General features: G+C 38.7%; 1 protein-coding gene across 8 annotated transcripts in view; it reads right to left on the reverse strand.

Moving 5' to 3' along the window:
* Positions 1–17,662, reverse strand: part of CCNH (cyclin H) — a 49,133-nt gene extending 31,471 nt beyond the window's left edge. For 7 of the 8 annotated variants that reach the window (XM_064376109.1, XM_064376110.1, XM_064376108.1 and 4 more), the window contains exons 1-5: positions 17,410–17,662; positions 15,959–16,081; positions 14,015–14,088; positions 12,713–12,923; positions 3,272–3,435 (exon numbers count right to left, since the gene is read on the reverse strand). In XM_064376109.1, the coding sequence (XP_064232179.1) occupies positions 3,272–3,435; positions 12,713–12,923; positions 14,015–14,088; positions 15,959–16,081; positions 17,410–17,526 (689 nt within the window). In that variant the 5' untranslated portion in view covers positions 17,527–17,662. Of the gene's footprint in view, positions 1–3,271; positions 3,436–12,712; positions 12,924–14,014; positions 14,089–15,958; positions 16,082–17,409 lie in introns of those variants that run through there. The other variant, XM_064376111.1, reaches the window with a different exon arrangement.
* Positions 17,663–18,042: the final 380 nt, after the last annotated feature.

The following is an 18,042-nucleotide window of genomic DNA, read 5'->3' on the forward strand; positions in this document are numbered from 1 at the left end:
AATACGAAAGCCATTTTACCTATAGTTGTACTTCTTGGGAGTAACAGACATTCAAACCAACAAGACTATCACCTAATGCTTTATAAATCTATTACGTCTTATTTGCATCAAGTCCAAATCAAAGGTGTTAAACTTCTCTATCAATGTGATATAAAACTCAATTACTTGTTTTTCTCAGGGCCACTGACAGTATAAAAACATAATTTCTATATTTAAATTTTCAATTACTCTGAGGTTTTACATACCTGAACTTGACCAATAATTGATAAAAGCCCAAATGAACAGATTCTCAAAGTGTTAAGTAGTTTTTCAAACAGGAATGCAAAAAAATTATTTTTCTCTTGGATGTAATAGTTACAAAAATAGAAAGCAATACTTTAAGAACTCTTGTTGCTGTCTTTATCCAGATTATTTTCATTTTGTTATCAAGTTTTGATAACTTTGTTATTTATTTTTATTTTTATTTTTTGGAGATGGAGTTTCACTCTCGTCACCCAGGCTGGAGTGCAATGGCGTGATCTTGGCTCACTGCAACTTACGCCTCCTGGGTTCAGGCAATTCTCCTGCCTCAGTCTCCCGAGTAGCTGGGATTACAGGCACGCGCCACCATGCTGAGCTAATTGTTTGTATTTTTAGTAGAAACGGGGTTTCACCATGTTGGCCAGGATGGTCTCGATCTCTTGACCTCGTGATCCAACCGCCTCGGCCTCCCAAAGTGCTGGGATTACAGGCGTGAGCCACCGCGCCCGGCTGATAACTTTGTTATTACATCATCATCATCTATTGTGGAAATAAATTTTGGATCTGAAAATCAGGAAATCCCCTGACAACTAATCCATTTCCAGTTACTAGTAATTCAAAATAACTAAATTAGTTTTTTCCTTTACCTTTCTACTTAAAATTCCTCCCATTTTTGTCATCTTCCTTAATTTTTAATCTTCATTTTCTTTTGATTTCTTATGCATAAAGGTCATAGGTTTGGTGCTAAGAGCTGACTCTTTATCTCTGTGAAGCTAGCAACTTTTTTTTTTTGAGATGGAGTTTCGCTTTTGTTACCCAAGCTGGAATGCAATGGCACGATCCCAGCTCACTGCAACCTCCGCCTCCCAGGCTCAAGCAATTCTCCTGCCTCAGTCTCCAGAGTAGCTGGGATTACAGGCATACGTCATCATGCCGGGCTAACTTTGTTTTTTTAGTAGAGACGTGGTTTCCCCGTGTTGGTCAGGCTGGTCTCGAACTCCCCACCTCAGCTGATCCGCCCACCTCAGCCTTCCAAAGTGCTGGGATTACAGGCATGAGCCACCGTGCCCGGCCTAGCAACTCTTAATCTCAATTTCAAATCTGAATTTTAATATTGTGATGTTTTAGTAAAATCCACAGGCAAGTAAGAATACCTAAAGGGTCAAAGTAGCAGATGAGAAATAAAGCTCTAAATCTACAAGAAAGAGAAGAAAACCCAGAAATAACAGTAATAATCCTATGATTAATAATCTGAGGCATTATCCAGACTATGACAACAGCATGAGGGCTCTCCCTTTTGAAATCAGCAATAAATGTAAACTCAATTTCCACATATGCCAAAAGTTTGCCCGTATCAGTAAGTTTAAAATGATTGGAAAGCATTTCCCTAAAGGGCGGGAAAAAAAAACAACAAAAAAAACGCGGATGTCTAGTCATCGGAATGTTACAAAAGCCTATTAATTTTGCAGGGAGCCAAAGGTATCACAATTTCAATTTTACCTATCTGGAATTATAATGAACTAAACTTCTAAGATACAATAAACTCATCTGGACTTAAGGATGCTTCATCCCACTCTACATAATTAAAATCTCATCACTGAAGAATTTATTTATGCACTATATACAATGCTTCAAGATTAATCAAACTTTTGGTTATCTGAACTGTGGAAAAGAAGGCCTTTGTTCCCTTACGGAATGAAGTCTGCAGGCCAGGTTGGTGGTGTGCACCTGTAATTCCAGCACTTTGGGAGGCCTAGGCAGAAGGAATACTTGAGTCTAGAGTGACTGGGATGAGCCTGGGCAACATAGGGAAACCCCAACTCTACAAACAAAAAGTTTAGGCGGGGTGTAGTGTAGTGGTGTGTTCCTGTCGTCCCAGCTGCTTAGAAAGCTGAGGCAGGAGGATCGCTTAAGCCTGGAAGGTTAAGGCTGCAGTGAGCTATGACTGTGCCATTGCACTCCAGCCTGGTGACAGAATGAGACACTGTCTCAAAAAAATAACCAACTCCCCCCAAAATGAATGGAAGTCCACATCTTAACTCCATATACATCAATAATTTACATGACTATCTTTCCTAACTTAGAGATTTATCTTACTCATTTTCATATTCCTAAAGTGTAGTACAGTGCATAGTAGTACATTGAGGCATTCAGTGAATATTTGCTTAGTAAACAGAAATCACTTTGGGATTAAATGTATACATTTATAGATAGTTGGTGAGTTGTGTTTGCAGAGAAGAGGCGTATCATAAAATATAAACCTACATCCCTTATCGTAGATGCAGATGTGTCGTGAAATTCTCATTAATAATTATTCATGTCTTAGAAAAGTTATCTGGTGTATGTATTATGAAATGTGAAACACCCAAGTGATGTCTGGGATAGCATCCTATAATCAGGAATATTAAGATTTCTGCAACGAAACATAAATATTCCTATTAAGTGAAATAAAAACTAAATACAGTCAGTTCATATTTGCTGCCACCTTATCAATGGATTCTGAAATTATGGATAAGGGATTGTAGTTACGTAAAATAGTTTTAATTAACTTTAGGAAATTTTATCATCTTTCTTCCTCAGCTATTTCTAGGAATAAAATCAAGCAGAACTTCAAAGGTCTTAAATTGAGAAACAATATAGAAACTAAAAAAGTCTGACTGCTAGTTTGTGTTACAGTTAGTGAACAGTATTTAATTCCATGTGTCATACATGCTTTATAGAAGATAAGGCAGACACATTTGTTGCACTCAAGTTGCTCACCAGTTCAGAGGAACTTCTAAATTTGTCATATACTGATATCTTTATCAGTCTGTCAAAGATCACCTGGTTTACTTCTACTTTAATCCTAAATGTATCCTCTGAGTTCAACAATATTTTTCGTAATATTTAAAGATTACCATAAGGCAATTTCATTTCTTCTTTTCACCAACCATCCCAGCCACAATGGATATTACAGACTAGTCACAAATGACTCCATGAATAAATAAACCCAGTGACTGAATTTGATCTAAGTCAAAACACTAATTAATACCTTTCCATAGTAATTCCAGCCCTGGAGGCACTAGATAAAATGGCAGTCAGGGCAATTTGGGAAGGTGTGTATAAAAGGTAAGCATCCGTCAATGCAATTCTATTAAGAAAGTCATCAGCTGTTTTCCTCAAAATCTCTGGATTCTCCAACATGGGATATCGGGTCTAGAAAAAAAGTTTGCAAATGTTACCATTTCTGAGGGTTTAAATGGAGTAACAAGAGTTTAAAATTACACGACTCATATTAAGAAATATGTGCTTTAAAATAACATATCCGAAGTTATTGACATTGTCCTCAATTTATATTAATCTCTTCTCTTGGTCATTTTCCACTTGAATAGAAAGGGGAGGAAAGGGAAACTCTTAAAGATTCCATTGAGTCTAAAGTAGAGCCAAGAAATACATATTCCCAGGTAAATATGTCTCTCAAACAACCCATGTGATTCAAATGTAAGGCAACATTTGGGAACAAACCTTATTTTTATATAAATTCCTTCTACTTAAAATTTACTTTCCGGAAGAAGTAAATAAAAATGAATCTCGATTTGATTAGAACACATTAGACTTCAAATTCTCACAGAAAAAGTTTTAGAATATGCCCAACAGCTATGGAAGACCTCATATTTCCTGACAGTTCTTTATACCCTATGAAATAAACCATAAATCCTAAGCCCTCAGATATCAATATTCAACACTTAAAGCACTAAGAAAGCTTTTCTACACTCTGAAACAAAATACTCGAGGCAACTGTGCAAAAATGCCTCACCTGTGATATGACAAATTCAGACACACTACTCTGACCACAATGCCTCCTTTTAAAATATATTGATTCATTTACTTCACAGCTGTTCTCCCTCCTCAGAACCTTTGGTTACTTATCCCTCTACTAGCTCCCACTTAGCAGTGTCCTCCGGTCCTCATTTCTCTCCCGAATTCCCTGCCCCAATATGCTGCCAACACATTTCAGGCAAAACCAGAAATTTAACAGTGGTTGAATCCAACAAACCTTCACTTTGCAACTACATAAAGATTTCTGAGTACTGCCAGAAAAAACCATACAACCAGAGGTCTGGTAATGTTATTATAAACTCATGTTCATTGACCTCAGCAAGGCTCTTAAACACTGCCGAGCAACCACAGTATTTCCACAGTAAATTTACTCTCCCATTTTTCAGTGACTACATAAATATTTTCCATCTGTCTTAAATTATCTCCTTGATAATTCTCAGAAACTCTATCACTCTCAGAAAACTATCTCTTACCAAAGAAAGGTGCTATTTCCTGCCAACACCAAATCCTGAGGCATAACAGTATCCTAACCCTTAATTTCCCCTTTTCCACTATTAAAAGAAAGAGCCATTATTCCCTCTAAGCCCAGTTCTTCTACCTTGCTTCTAAATCCCATGCCAACCCCCCTTCCACCTTACTCCAAAGAGACTATTTTATATTTCATCTTTCTTTCACTACTAGCTCTTTGCATCAGTATTTAAATTTGCATCAGTCTTTTCCATAAAACAAAGTACAACCAAAAAACTCTCACCCAGCCAGAAACCTGGGGGTTCTTCCTCTGTCCTCATCTCTATAAACACTCAATCCTCAAGCTTTATTGATTTTACCTAACTACAGGCTGAGCATCACAAATCCAAAAGATTCAAAATCTGAAATGATCCAAAATCTGAAAGTTTCTGAGTACTGGCACTCAGGAAATTCTCACTGGAGCATTTCAGATTTTGGATTTGTAATGCTCAACCAGTAAGCACAACGCAAATATTGCCAAAAAAACAACAAAAAAAAAGTGAGACCAGCCTGGGCAACATGGCAGAAGCCCATCTCTACAAAAAAATTAGCCAGGCGGAACTCATGTTGGGGAGGATCTAAGACAGCCGAACAGGAACAGCTCTAGAGTGCAGTTCCCAGCGAGAATGACACAGAGGGTGAGTGATCACCGCATTTCCAAATGAGTTATTACTGCCCACAGACCAGGAGATTCCCAGGCTGAAAAACGCCATGAGTTTCCAGCACGGCTGTTTCAGTTGGCACAGCAGATCTCTGCACAAAAACTCACACAAATCTGGGTGGCCGTTTCAACTGGCACCTGGAATGCCTGGGAGACAGAGCCGTCCATTCAACTGAAAAAAAGGGGGCTGAAACAGGGAGCCAGGTGATCTGGCTCAGCAGGGTCCCACCCCGACAAAGACCAGCAATCTGAAACACTTTGGATTGAGAGGTCACGGCAAGGGCAGTTGGACCCAGGATGGTCCAGCTCCCTGGAGGGAGAAGGGCATCCACCATTACCCAGGCAGTCCACCACTACCAGGCAGTCCGCCATTACTGAGGCAGACCGCCATTACCAAGGCAGTTCTAACTATACCTCTGTAAACAAAACCGTAAGGAAGTTCACACAGCAGCTGGGCAGAGCCCATTAAAGCTCAGCAACGCCTCTGCTGGCAGACTGTGATTGGCTACCTCCTTGCTAGGCAAGGCATCTCTGTAAAAAGGCAGCAGCACCTCAAGAACTTATCAATAAAGCCCCACCTTCCCAGGACAGAGCACCTGGGAAAAAAGGCGTTTATGAGTTCTGCTGCAGCAGACTTGAACGTACCTGCTCAGCAGCTCTGAATGAACCAACAAAGCTCACAGCTCAGCACTTGAGTTCCTATAAGGGACAGACTGTCTCCTCAAGCAGCTCCCCGATCCCTGTATATCCAAAGAGACACCTCATAAAGGATAGCTCAGGCTGACATTTGGCGGGTATCCTTCGGTGACAAAGATAACAGAAGAAGAAACTGGCAGCAACCCTTACTGTTCTGCAGCTGCTGCAAGTGATCCCCAGGCAAGCAGGGTCTGGAGTGGACCTCTAGCAGTCCTACAGCAGAGGGGTCTGTTAGAAGGAAAACTAAAAGAACAGAAAGAAATAACTTCAACATCAAAAAAAGGACGTCCACTCAGAGATGCCATCCCAAAGTCACCAACTACAAAGACCATAGGTAGGTAAATCCACGAAGACGGGAAGAAACCAGCGCAAAAAGGATGAAACACCCAAAATCAGAATACTTATCCTCCCCCAAGGGATCACAATCCTCACAAGGAAGGGAAGAAAGCTGGATGGAGAATAAGTCTGATGAATTGACAGAAACAGGCTTCAGAAGGTGGGTGATAACAAACTTCTCTGAGCTAAAGAACATGTTCTAACCCAATAAAAAGAAATTAAGAACCTTGAAAAAAGGTTTGACAAAATGCTAATGAGAATAAACAGCTTAGAGAAGAATATAAATCATTTAACGGAGCTAAAAAACACAACAGGAGAACTTCACAAAGCATACACAAATTTCAATAGCTGAATTGACCAAGCAGAAGAAAGGATATCAGAGATTGAAGATCAACTCAATGAAATAAAATGAGAAGGCAAGATTAGAGAAAAAAGAGTGAAAACAAATGAACAAAGCCTCCAAGAAATATGAGATTATGTGAAAAGACCTAATCTACCTTTGATAGGTGTATCTGAATGTGACAGAGACAACGAATCCAAGGAAAACACTCTTCAGGATATTATCCAGGAGAACTTCCCCAACCTAGCAAGGCAGGCCACCATTCAGGTACAAGAAATACAGAGAATACCACAAAGATATTCCTCAAGAAGAGCAAACCCAAGGCATATAATCATCAAATTCACCAGGGTTGAAATGAAGGAAAAAATGCTAAGGGCAGCCAGAGAGGAAGGTCAGGTTACCCACAAAGGGAAGCCCATCAGACTCACAGAGGATTTCTCCGCAGAAACCTTACAAGGCAGAAGAGAGTGGGGGCCAATATTCAAATTCCTTGAAGAAAAGAACTTTCAACCTAGAATTTCATATCCAGCCAAACTAAGCTTCATAAGCGAAAGAGAAATAAAATCTTTTACAAACAAGCAATTGCTACGAGATTTTGTCACCACCAGGCCTTCCTTACAAGAGCTCCTGAAAGAAGCACTAAACATAGAAAGGAACAACCAGTACTAGCCACTCCAAAAACATACCAAATGGTAAAGACCATTGACACAATGAAGAAACTGCATCAATTAACAGACAAAACATCCAGCTAGCATCAAAATGGCAGGATCAAATTCACACATAACAATATTAACCTTAAATGTAAACCGGCTAAATGCCCCAATAAAAAGACACAGACTGGCAAACTGGATAAAAAGTCAAAACCCATTGATGTGTTCTATCCAGGAAACCCATCTCAAGTGCAAGGATACACACAGGCTCAAAATAAAGGGATGTAGGAAGATTTACCAGCAAATGAAGAGCAAAAAAAAGCAGGAGTTGTAATCCTAGTCTCTGATAAAATAGACTTTAACACAACAAAGATCAAAAGAGACAAAGAAGGGCATTACACAACGGTAAAAGGATCAATACAACAAGAAGCGCTAACTATCCTAAATACATATGCACCCAATACAGGAGCACTCAGATACATAAAGAAAGTTTTTAATGACCTACAAAGAGACTTAGACTCTCATACAATAATAATGGGAGACTTTAACACTCCACTGTCAATATTAGACAGATCAACATGACAGAAAATTAACAAAGATATCCAGGACTTGAACTCAGATCCGGACCAAGCAAACCTAATAAGACATCTACAGAAATCTCTACCCCAAATCCACAGAATATACATTCTTCTCAGCACCCCATCGCACCTACTCTAAAGTTGATGACATAATTGTAAGTAAATCACTCCTCAGCAAATGTAAAAGAATAGAAATCATAACAGTCTCTCAGACCACAGTGCAATCAAGTTAGAACTGAGGATTAAGAAACTAACTCAGAACCGCATAACTTCATGGAAACTGAACAACTGGCTCTTGAATGTTGACTGGATAAACAAAGAAATGAAGGCAGAAATAAATATGTTCTTTGAAACCAATGAGAACGAAGACACAACAAACCAGAATCTCTGGGACACATTTAAAGCAGTGTCTAGAGGGAAATTTATAGCAATAAATGTCCACATAAGAAGCAAGGAAAGATCTGAAATCGACACCCTATCATCAAAATTGAAAGGGCTAGGGGAGCAAGATCAAAAAAACTCAAAAGCTAGCAGAAGACAAGAAATAACTAAGATCAGAGCAGAACTGAAGGCAATAGAGACACAAAAAAACCCTTCAAAAAAAATCAATAAATCCAAGAGCTGGTTTTTTGGAAAGATCAACAAAATAGACCGCTAGCCAGATTAATAAAAAGAGAGATGAATCAAATAGATGCAATAAGAAACGATAAAGGGGATATCACCACAGATTCCACAGAAATACAAACTACCATCAGAGATTATTACAAACAACTCTATACACATAAACCAGTAAACCTGGAAGAAATGGATAAATTCCTGGACACTTGTATCCTCCCAAGCCTAAATCAGGGAGAAGTTGAAACCCTGAATAGACCAATAACAAGGGCTAAAGTTGAGGAAGCAATGAATAGCCTACCACCTAAAAAAAGCCCAGGTCCAGATGGGTTCACAGCCGAATTCTACCAGACATACAAAGAGGAGCTGGTACCACTCCTTCTGAAACTATTCCAAACAATCCAAAAGGAGGGAATCCTTCCCAAATCATTTTATGAGACCAACGTCATCCCGATACCAAAACCTGGCAGAGACTCAACAAGAAAAGACAACTTCAGGCCAATATCCATGATGAACACGGATGCAAAAATCTTCAATAAAATACTGGCAAATCGACTGCAACAGCACATCAAAAAGCTTATCCATCACGATCAAGTAGGCTTTATCCCAGGGATGCAAGGCTGGTTCAACATACGCAAGTCTATAAACGTAATCCACCGCATAAACAGAACCAAAGACAAAAACCACATGATCATCTCAATATATGCAGAGAAGGCCTTCAACAAAATTCAACAGCCCTTCATGCTAAAAACTCTCAATAAAATACGTAGCAACAGAACATATCTCAAAATAATAAAAGCTATTTATAATAAACCCACAGCTAATATCATACTGAATGGGCAAAAACCAGAAGCATTCCCTTTGAAATCTGGCACTAGACAAGGATGCCCTCTCTCACCACTCCTATTCAATATAGTATTGGAAGTTCTAGCCAGAGCAATCAGGCATGAAAAAGAAATAAACAGCATTCAATTGGGAAAGGAGGAAGTCAAATTGTCTCTATTTGCAGATAACATGATTGCATATTTAGAAGACCCAATCATCTCAGCCCAAAATCTCCTTAAACTGATAAGCAACTTCAGCAAAGTCTCAGGATACCAAATGTGCAGAAACCATAAGCATTCCTATACACCAATAACAGATTTAACAGAGAGCCAAATCATGAGCAAACTCCCATTCACAGTTGCTACAAAGAGAATAAAATACCTAGGAATACAGCTAACAAAGGATGTAAAGGACCTTTCCAAGGAGAACTACAAACCACTGGTCAATGAAATAAGAGATTTCATTAAAACAGTGAAACAGATGGAAAAACATTCCATGCTCATGGTTAGGAAGAATCATTATCGTGAAAATGGCCTTACTGCCCAAAGTAATTTACAGATTCAACACAATCCCCATCAAGCTACCTGTAACCCTCTTCACAGAACTGGAAAAAAAACCACCTTAAACTTCTTATGGAACCAAAAGAGAGCCGAAATACCAACGTAAGCAAAAAAAACAAAGCTGGAGACATCATGCTACCTGACTTCAAAATATACCACAAGGCTACAGTAATCAAAACAGCATGGTATTGGTACCACAAACAGAGATATAGACCAATGGAACAGAACAGCAAAGGCAGCGCCACACAGCTACAACCACCTGATCTTTGACAAACATGACAAAAACAAGCAATGGGGAAAGGATTCCCTGTTTAATAAATGGTGTTGGGAAAACTGGCTAGCCATGTGCAGAAAGCAGAAACTGGACCCCTTCCTGACACTTTACACTAAAATTAACTCCAGATGGATTAAAGACTTAAACATAAGACCTAACACCATAAAAACCTTAGAAGAAAGCCTATGCAATACCATTCAGGACATAGGCACAGGCAAGGACTTCATGACTAAAACACCAAAAGCATTGGCAACAAAAGCCAAAATAGACAAATGGGATCTAATTCAAGTCCAGAGCTTCTGTACAGCCAAAGAACCATTAGAGTGAACCGGCAACCAACAGAATTGGAAAAATTTTTTGCAATCTACCCATCTGACAAAGGGCTAATATCCAGAATCTACAAAGAATTAAAACAGATTTATAGGAAAAAAAAAAACAAAACCCATTCACAAGTGGGTGAAGGACATGAACAGACACTTTTCAAAAGACATATGCCAACAAACATATGAAAAAATGCTCATCATCACTGGTGACTAGAGAAATGCAAATCAAAACCACACTGAGATACCAAGTCATGTCAGTTAGAATGGTGATCATCAAAATATCTGGGGACAACATATGCTGGAGAGGATGTGGAGAAATAGGAACACTTTTACATTGTTGGTGGGAGTGTAAATTAGTTCAACTACTGTGGAAGACAGTGTGGTGATTCCTCAAGGACCTAGAAATGGAAAATCCATTTGACCCAGCAATGCCATTACTGGGTATATATCCAAAGGATTATAAATTGTTCTATTATAAACACACATGCACACATATGTTCACTGCAGCACTGTTTACAATAGCAAAGACCTGGAACCAACCCAAATGCCCACTGATGATAGACTGGACAAGGAAAATGTGGCACATATATATCATGGAATACTATGCAGCCATAAAAAATGATGAGTTCATGTCCTTTGTAGGGACATGGATGAATCTGGAAACCATCATTCTCAGCAAACTGACACAAGAACAGAAAATCAAACACCGCATGTTCTAACTCATAGGCGGGTGTTGAACAATGAGAACACATGGACACAGGGAGGGGAGTATCACACAATAGGGTCTGTTGTAGGGGGAATAAGAAAGGGACAGAGCGGGGTAGGGAGGATGGGGAGGGATAACATGGGGAGAAATGCCAGATACAGGTGACTGGGAGGATGGAGACAGCAAACCACATTGCCATGTATGTACCTATGCAACAATCCTGCATGTTCTGCACATGCACCCCAGAACCTAAAGTGTAATAAAATAAACAAATGTGTGTGTGTGTGTGTGTGTGAGAGAGAGAGAGAGAAATCCCAAATACTTTTGGTCCCGAGTTTTACAGATAAGGGATATTCATCCTGTATCTCAAGCCCAGAGTTCACAAACTTCGTATGAGTGAAGCTCACCACCATCTTTTGCCTGGACTCCTTTAACAGTACCCCATTATTCCCTTAATTTATTCAAATCCTTTTTCCACGTATGCCTGACACAACAGATGTGCAATAAATACCTGATGCAGCCTGATGCATAAGGTTCCCAACATGATCTTTTAAAGCTGAAAATCTAATTATGCCACTCTAAATTTAAACCTTTCACTGGCTTCTCTTTGCTGTACTGGAAATCTGTATCATTGTCTCCACATTCTAGACTCTGCCTTCCACTCTGGTAGTTGCTGTCTGTGATACCCTTCCCCCTGCATTATTAGGCTCTGTCCAGGTTCTTTAGCACAGAATGGTTTCTTGAATTTGAGCTTTTGACCAGGGAAGTCTCTGATTGAGATGTTCTCCTCTCACCTATTCCTACTCTGAATTTTATTTTAAATGATACATTCTCAGAATATTTTCCTTACCCCTTAATCTGTTATCTCCTTCTAAAATATATCTTCCCTTCTGTATCACTTAGCACACTGGATATGATTATCTAAAACCTTTAGATTGTAAGGTTCCCAAAAGTTAAGACTGTTCCTCTCGTTTCTGGTTACATCCTCAAGCACAACGTCTGGCACATAGTACCCAAATTGAGCCACTGAACTAATATGAATAAACCAGTTTCTGATTTCTGTTTGATTCAACTTATCCAATTTCTCTTTCAGAGCCAAACAAAACAATCTAAAAGTTGCACAATGTTTGTTTACCTATATCATTGATGCCTAGTGACTCAAGTTCACAAACCTCTAAAAATAGAAGTCACTTAGCAATCTTCTACTTTAAGGTTAAGAATTTTTTATGGTTCTTTAAATCATGCCGATATGAATGACAATATAATTCAAAGTCAGAAGAGTTATCTCAAACCTTTATAGGCACTGTTCTAAATTCTCCATGGTCTTCATTAAGTCCCTGGAGCAGAACTGCAGATCACTTAAATAAAAACTCTGTAAGTCCCACCCAACAATCTGAGTTAACAATTTCTCCAGATGACTGTTCATGCCCACAGAAGTTTGCAAACAACTGCCCTCGATGACCAGGTCAGATCCACAGGTTGTATCCATGCTATAACAATTAAGGGTTTTAAAATTTTGGATTCTCTTGGTTAAAGAAGAGGAAAGGAGATGTAATGTTAGTTTATTTTACATCAAGTTTACCTTTAAGTCAATGAGGAAGCCTTCAAATGGTCTGTAAGGATTGTGGACAATAAGGTGGAAATTAAGTTGCTGTATAAGTAGTAGTTCATATTCCAGTATCTGTTCAAGTGCCTTCTCCTGTCCAAGAGGACTCTCCCGAAGGTTTCCAACAAACTGAGGACTAGATACGTTGAATTCATCTACTTTGCAGGCCAAAAATGCACAAGTGAGCCTAGAGGAAAAATAAGGAGGTGTGGGGGTGGGGGGTGGAAGAACATGCATATACTTTGAGAAATATCTAATTTATTTCTAAAAGTATATTCTATAATTGTCTGATATTCAAAAGTGACTGGCAGACACTGCAAGAATACTTTTTTTTAAAGATAGCTCTTGTTCACACTTTCATCCATTAGGAGACACAAGGCAAACTATAAAATCAGGTCAAACCAACTAATATCGCCATGGCATTCAACTATCATTCACTCAATGACAGTGTCATGCAGGACAACTTAAATATCTGGAAAAACAAATTAACTGAGGAATAAGAGTACTTTGTATCATGTAGATGAAGAGTTAAAAATAAAGCAGTACCCACATATATACCATATGAGCATGGGAAGAAAAGTAGGTTTAAGGAACTTTGTGGAAGCCCATCTGTGGAAGTCTCTGAGGGCATCTGAATAAGAAATTATCATTTCAGGGACAAATGTGTGAAATTTACCTGGCCACTTCATGCTGTTCGGTATAAGAAACTAGTTAAGAAAGCTACTGCAAAAATCAAGGTTGGAAGTGAGATCAAGGGCCTAATCTTGACTGGAGGAAATGGGAATCGAAAAGAGAAAACAGGTACATTGTCATTGAGAACAAGCTCTTTGATGAGTCTCATACTAATTTCATCTTTAATGATAGACACAGTGCTCAGCAGAGAGCAGAAACAAGAGATCTTTGTTCAACTGAAATGAATATGAAGCTATAGGATCCAAACACTGACTGCATGTGGAAGGAGAGGGGCCACTACAAATGATTCTCAGTCTGAACAACTGGAAGAACTTAGGCATCTAACAGGGAGAGATATTAGAGAAGTACCTAATTGAGAAAAACAAAATTTGAACCTGGACAATTTGAAGTTCAGATGCCATCAGTATTACCGAAGTATAGGTAAACAGAGATCTTAAGTTCTGAATTAAAAAAAAAAAAAAATTCAAGTCTAAATGATCTAGATTAGGAAGTCAGTTCTCTCGCACAACTCCCTCCTTCCACAAACACTCAAAGAGTATAAAGGTCTTCTTAAATGAAAACAATAAATTAGACAGACATACTCACATTATTATCCTGGGGTGATATTCCATTACTGAATTATTAAGATAAAAACGCTTGAAATACATACAAGCTGTACCCTAAGGGTTAAAAAAAAAAATCAGTATTCACAAATGTTACATGTTAAATTTTGTGAAACAGAATTTACTTATGGAAAGGTTTCTTTGTAGAGATTACCCATAAAAATGCTAATACTCATTAATTCTTCTTTAATCAAAATAAATTGCGATGAATTACTACAGAAATGCCATAGCCAAAAGACCCTTTCCTATCCTTTGGTTGTCCATCCCCAGACTACTCTAGCTAATCCTTCCTATGGTCACTGGATTTAAAAATAGGTGTGTGTGTTTCAGAATTCGGAGTATCAAAAATGCCCTGAATTAGATAAATTCAAGGAGAAAAATACAAATGTTCATAGATTAACCAATCTTATAAAAATATTAACAAAAATATATGGGTAAGGTAATAAGCCTTCTCTCTAAAGTCATTCGATATAATAAGCCTTCTCTGTAAAGTCACTCCATATTTTTTACATAACCATATGTCCACTCCATGATTTGTGATCACTGCTGCTAACTGAACAGCAGAAGCAGCACTACTATTTACTAAATGCATCCCATGTGCCAGACTCTCAACTATCATCATATTTTAATCCCTACAACAGCTTAGCGAAGTATTACTATCTCTACAGAGAAGGAAACTGAGTATCAATAAGGTTAACTGACTTATCTAGGTCACACAGCTAATAAGGAACAGGAATGACCTTATTAGGTCATAGCAAGTTAAGACCTGCCTATACTTTTAATCATTATATCACTTGGCTGGAACCAATAAAATAACCACTTACCTATTTTATGATAGAAAAAAATATTTCCTTTTAAACATCTTAAAAGTTTAGTTTTGTCATTATTTAAAACAAAAAATTATCCACCAATCATAAATGTTATTTAAAGATAAATTCCATAAAGAAGTTCATTAAAGGTTTCTTCATTTGATAAAATCACTTAAATTTACTGCCTCATTTTACAATTCTTTTGTAAGAATAAGCCAAATCTGAAGATAGAAACTAATTGAGTATACCTAAAACTCTGAATCTTTGATATCTCATATGAAAAAAAAATAAATTCTATGACTTAATATTTTCAACATACTTCAATTTTTTTTCAACAATAAAAATGGAGATAATTTCCTAGAAGGTTATTCTCTACTGGGTCATAAGCTAATCACATTGTGTAACTTTAAAACTTAACAGACTTTTACTTAAGATAGACTTTTACCATTTAGTCTTCACAACAAACCTGATAAAATAACATAAAAACATTTTAAACACCCTCCCATTCCAGTTTTTTATCTTTCAGCTTTTTAATCTCAGCTATCTGTTTCTCCTCACTGCTGTGCACCTCAGCAAAAAAGAAACAAACAAAAAAACCCCACAGGTCCTCAGAATCATACATCTGAAACAATAAGACAATCTTTTTAACCAAAGATAAAACTCTAGCTTCTACTAATCAAACCTTAAAAAAATCTTATGGTATCAGTTTCAGCTGGAGCATATGATTACAAATGATGAATGAATGCATTATTTCAAACATCTACCGGGTGTCACAGAGTTGGAAAAGCAGTAGTCTATGTTCTAGTTCTGGTTCTAAGGCTCACTAGTTGAAAACTTAGAGGAAAGTAAATTAATTTTCTTTATTTATAACATTACCTGACCTCAATTTTTTTTTTTTAACTACAAAATGAGACTTGAAATACTTTGGAAGAGATGATACAGCAATTCATGATTTAAGGCCTGTACTGAAAAATATATAATGTGTCAAAAACTAATTAAATGTAACAAAGGTGATTTTTAAAACTAGAATGGACCGGGAACTTAGCTACAAATTTAGAAGAGGTCAGATTTCACAAGCCAACTAAAGGACATTATATTTCATCACTACCGTAACTTACCACAACAGACCTTGGCATTGCTGGCTTAAACACTGAACAGAATTCCAGTAACCTTTTCTCATAGTATTTGCAGAGTGTCATTTCCTCATGAGGCTCAAGAAAGACTGGATCATTTGGAAGAACCTTTAGGTCAACAATTACAACACAAGTTCAGTGAATTAAACAACTAAAACAATTTTTCTCTATCCAGATTAAATTTAGTTTGTATCTCCAACGAAGGGAAATATATCACGCCTCATTTTCTCTTTATAGATTCCCCTATCATTACACAAAATAGCTTTAGGAAAATATTTAATAAACTAAAACTGTACCATCATTTAGCAACTTTTCGGAATGTCAGCTAGACCTCTGCTTCATTAAGGTATAAACAATCACGATAGACTATGTGCATATGCTCACAGTTGTGATGTCATTATTTATAAATTAAAAAGTAGATACACTTAAATAAAAAATGATTGGAAAGTTTCCAACATCCGTTTCTCGGTAAGTCATTATGTCACACAAGTCGAGGGTAAAAAAAAAAAAAAAAAAAAAAGGCAAATGTTTCAATAAATTTCTGTTATTTTAAGCTACCCAGTTTGTGGTGATTATTTTTTTAAGGCAGCCCTTACGAAACTAACTCTGGTGATAAAATCAGTGATTCGAAACAGATGTGAATTAAAAGGAGAAAGCGAAATTACTCCGTATCAATAATTTGGAGGCACTGAACACTTGCTGGAGTGGAGCTCGTAGGAAAGATTATACCAGTCCGAGAGCTGTAACAGAAGGGACTTGGCTAGCGGGCCATAGTCCAAACCATCTTTAGTCAATTGGTTTGTACTCGGTCTCCTGTCTCCCTCCCTCATCCAACCCATTCACCACGAGGTTGCTAGAGCGATGTTTCTAGAACGGAAATCTGGTAAGGTTAGTTTCCCATTTTAAGTATTTCAAAGCTTCCTTATCCTTTCAGTAGAAATTTTAAACGCCTCACTTCCACTTACAAGTTTTCTTCCTACCCTCCCGAGCAATTCCTGCACAGGCACTCAACCTCGGCCATGTACGACCACAAACACGTCCACGCACCAGTCCTGTAATTTCTGACCTCCCTCCCACTCTGCACGGTAGCTCTGACTGCCTGGAATGTCCTTTCCCCATTTTCTCCGCATTAGCTGTTCCCCGACATCACCGTTTGACAAGTGAACGGCTCTTGCCAGGCACTACCTTAGCACACTACTTAGTCTCTCCTTCGCCACGTTACAAACACTCGTCTGCCATTCGACTACGGGGACGGCGTTGTTCGTCTTTGTACCGACGGAACTGGCAAGGTGCTCGCCTATTTTAATAGATAAGCGCATTCTGCGCCGTGGAGGCAGAGAAATGAGGGAATGAGATTGTCCTGGGAGCCAGAAGAGCTCCCGCAGCTGCTCAGAATTTAGAGACCAGGGCAAACGCGCAACCGTTGGGAACCTCACCTTCCCGTTGGCCACTGCTTTGCATCTGAATTTGCGGTTGGCGTCGGCCCGCAATCTTGCCAGCTGCTCTTCACCGGAGAAAGTCCAGTGCCGCTTCTGGCTACTATTGTGGTACATTGTGAATCGTGACCAGGTGCAGAAAGCCTGCAGAAGAGAACCCAAACGCAGCTACGCCGTGGCGTAAAGCAACCGTACACCCAACGAAAACCTCGCGGAAGCCTTGGGCGTCCGGCCAGCCGGCGCGGGCGCGCTAACGTCACGATTACGTGGCGAGCTCGTACGCAGTCGTATTTCCGAAACGAACTAGGAAGAGACCATATCTAGGGTTCTTTGGGACGCCCACTGAGATGTAGTGGGCGGAGCCTACGGAATGCTCCTCTTAGTGAGCCTGGGACATAGCTCCGCCCCTTCCACTCAAGATTTAAAGGAGAAGTGCCTGGCGAAGAGTGTTCAAAAGGGACACAAGCTAGGGTTGTGAAGTAGGCTGTTGTAAATTCACAGGGGGTAATCAGAAATGAGGAAAGGACTTGGTAGGGTGTCAGTTTTTAAATAGAGGCCTCACTGAAGTTGACATTTGTGCAAAGGCTTGAAAGAGTTGAAATAGTAGGTTGATCAATCACGTAGGGAGATCAT

The sequence above is a fragment of the Aotus nancymaae genome, unplaced genomic scaffold (genome assembly GCF_030222135.1).
Source record: "Aotus nancymaae isolate 86718 unplaced genomic scaffold, 86718_ANA_hifiasm-v0.15.2.pri h1tg000014l, whole genome shotgun sequence".
In the NCBI taxonomy this organism is placed as follows: Eukaryota; Metazoa; Chordata; class Mammalia; order Primates; family Aotidae; genus Aotus; species Aotus nancymaae.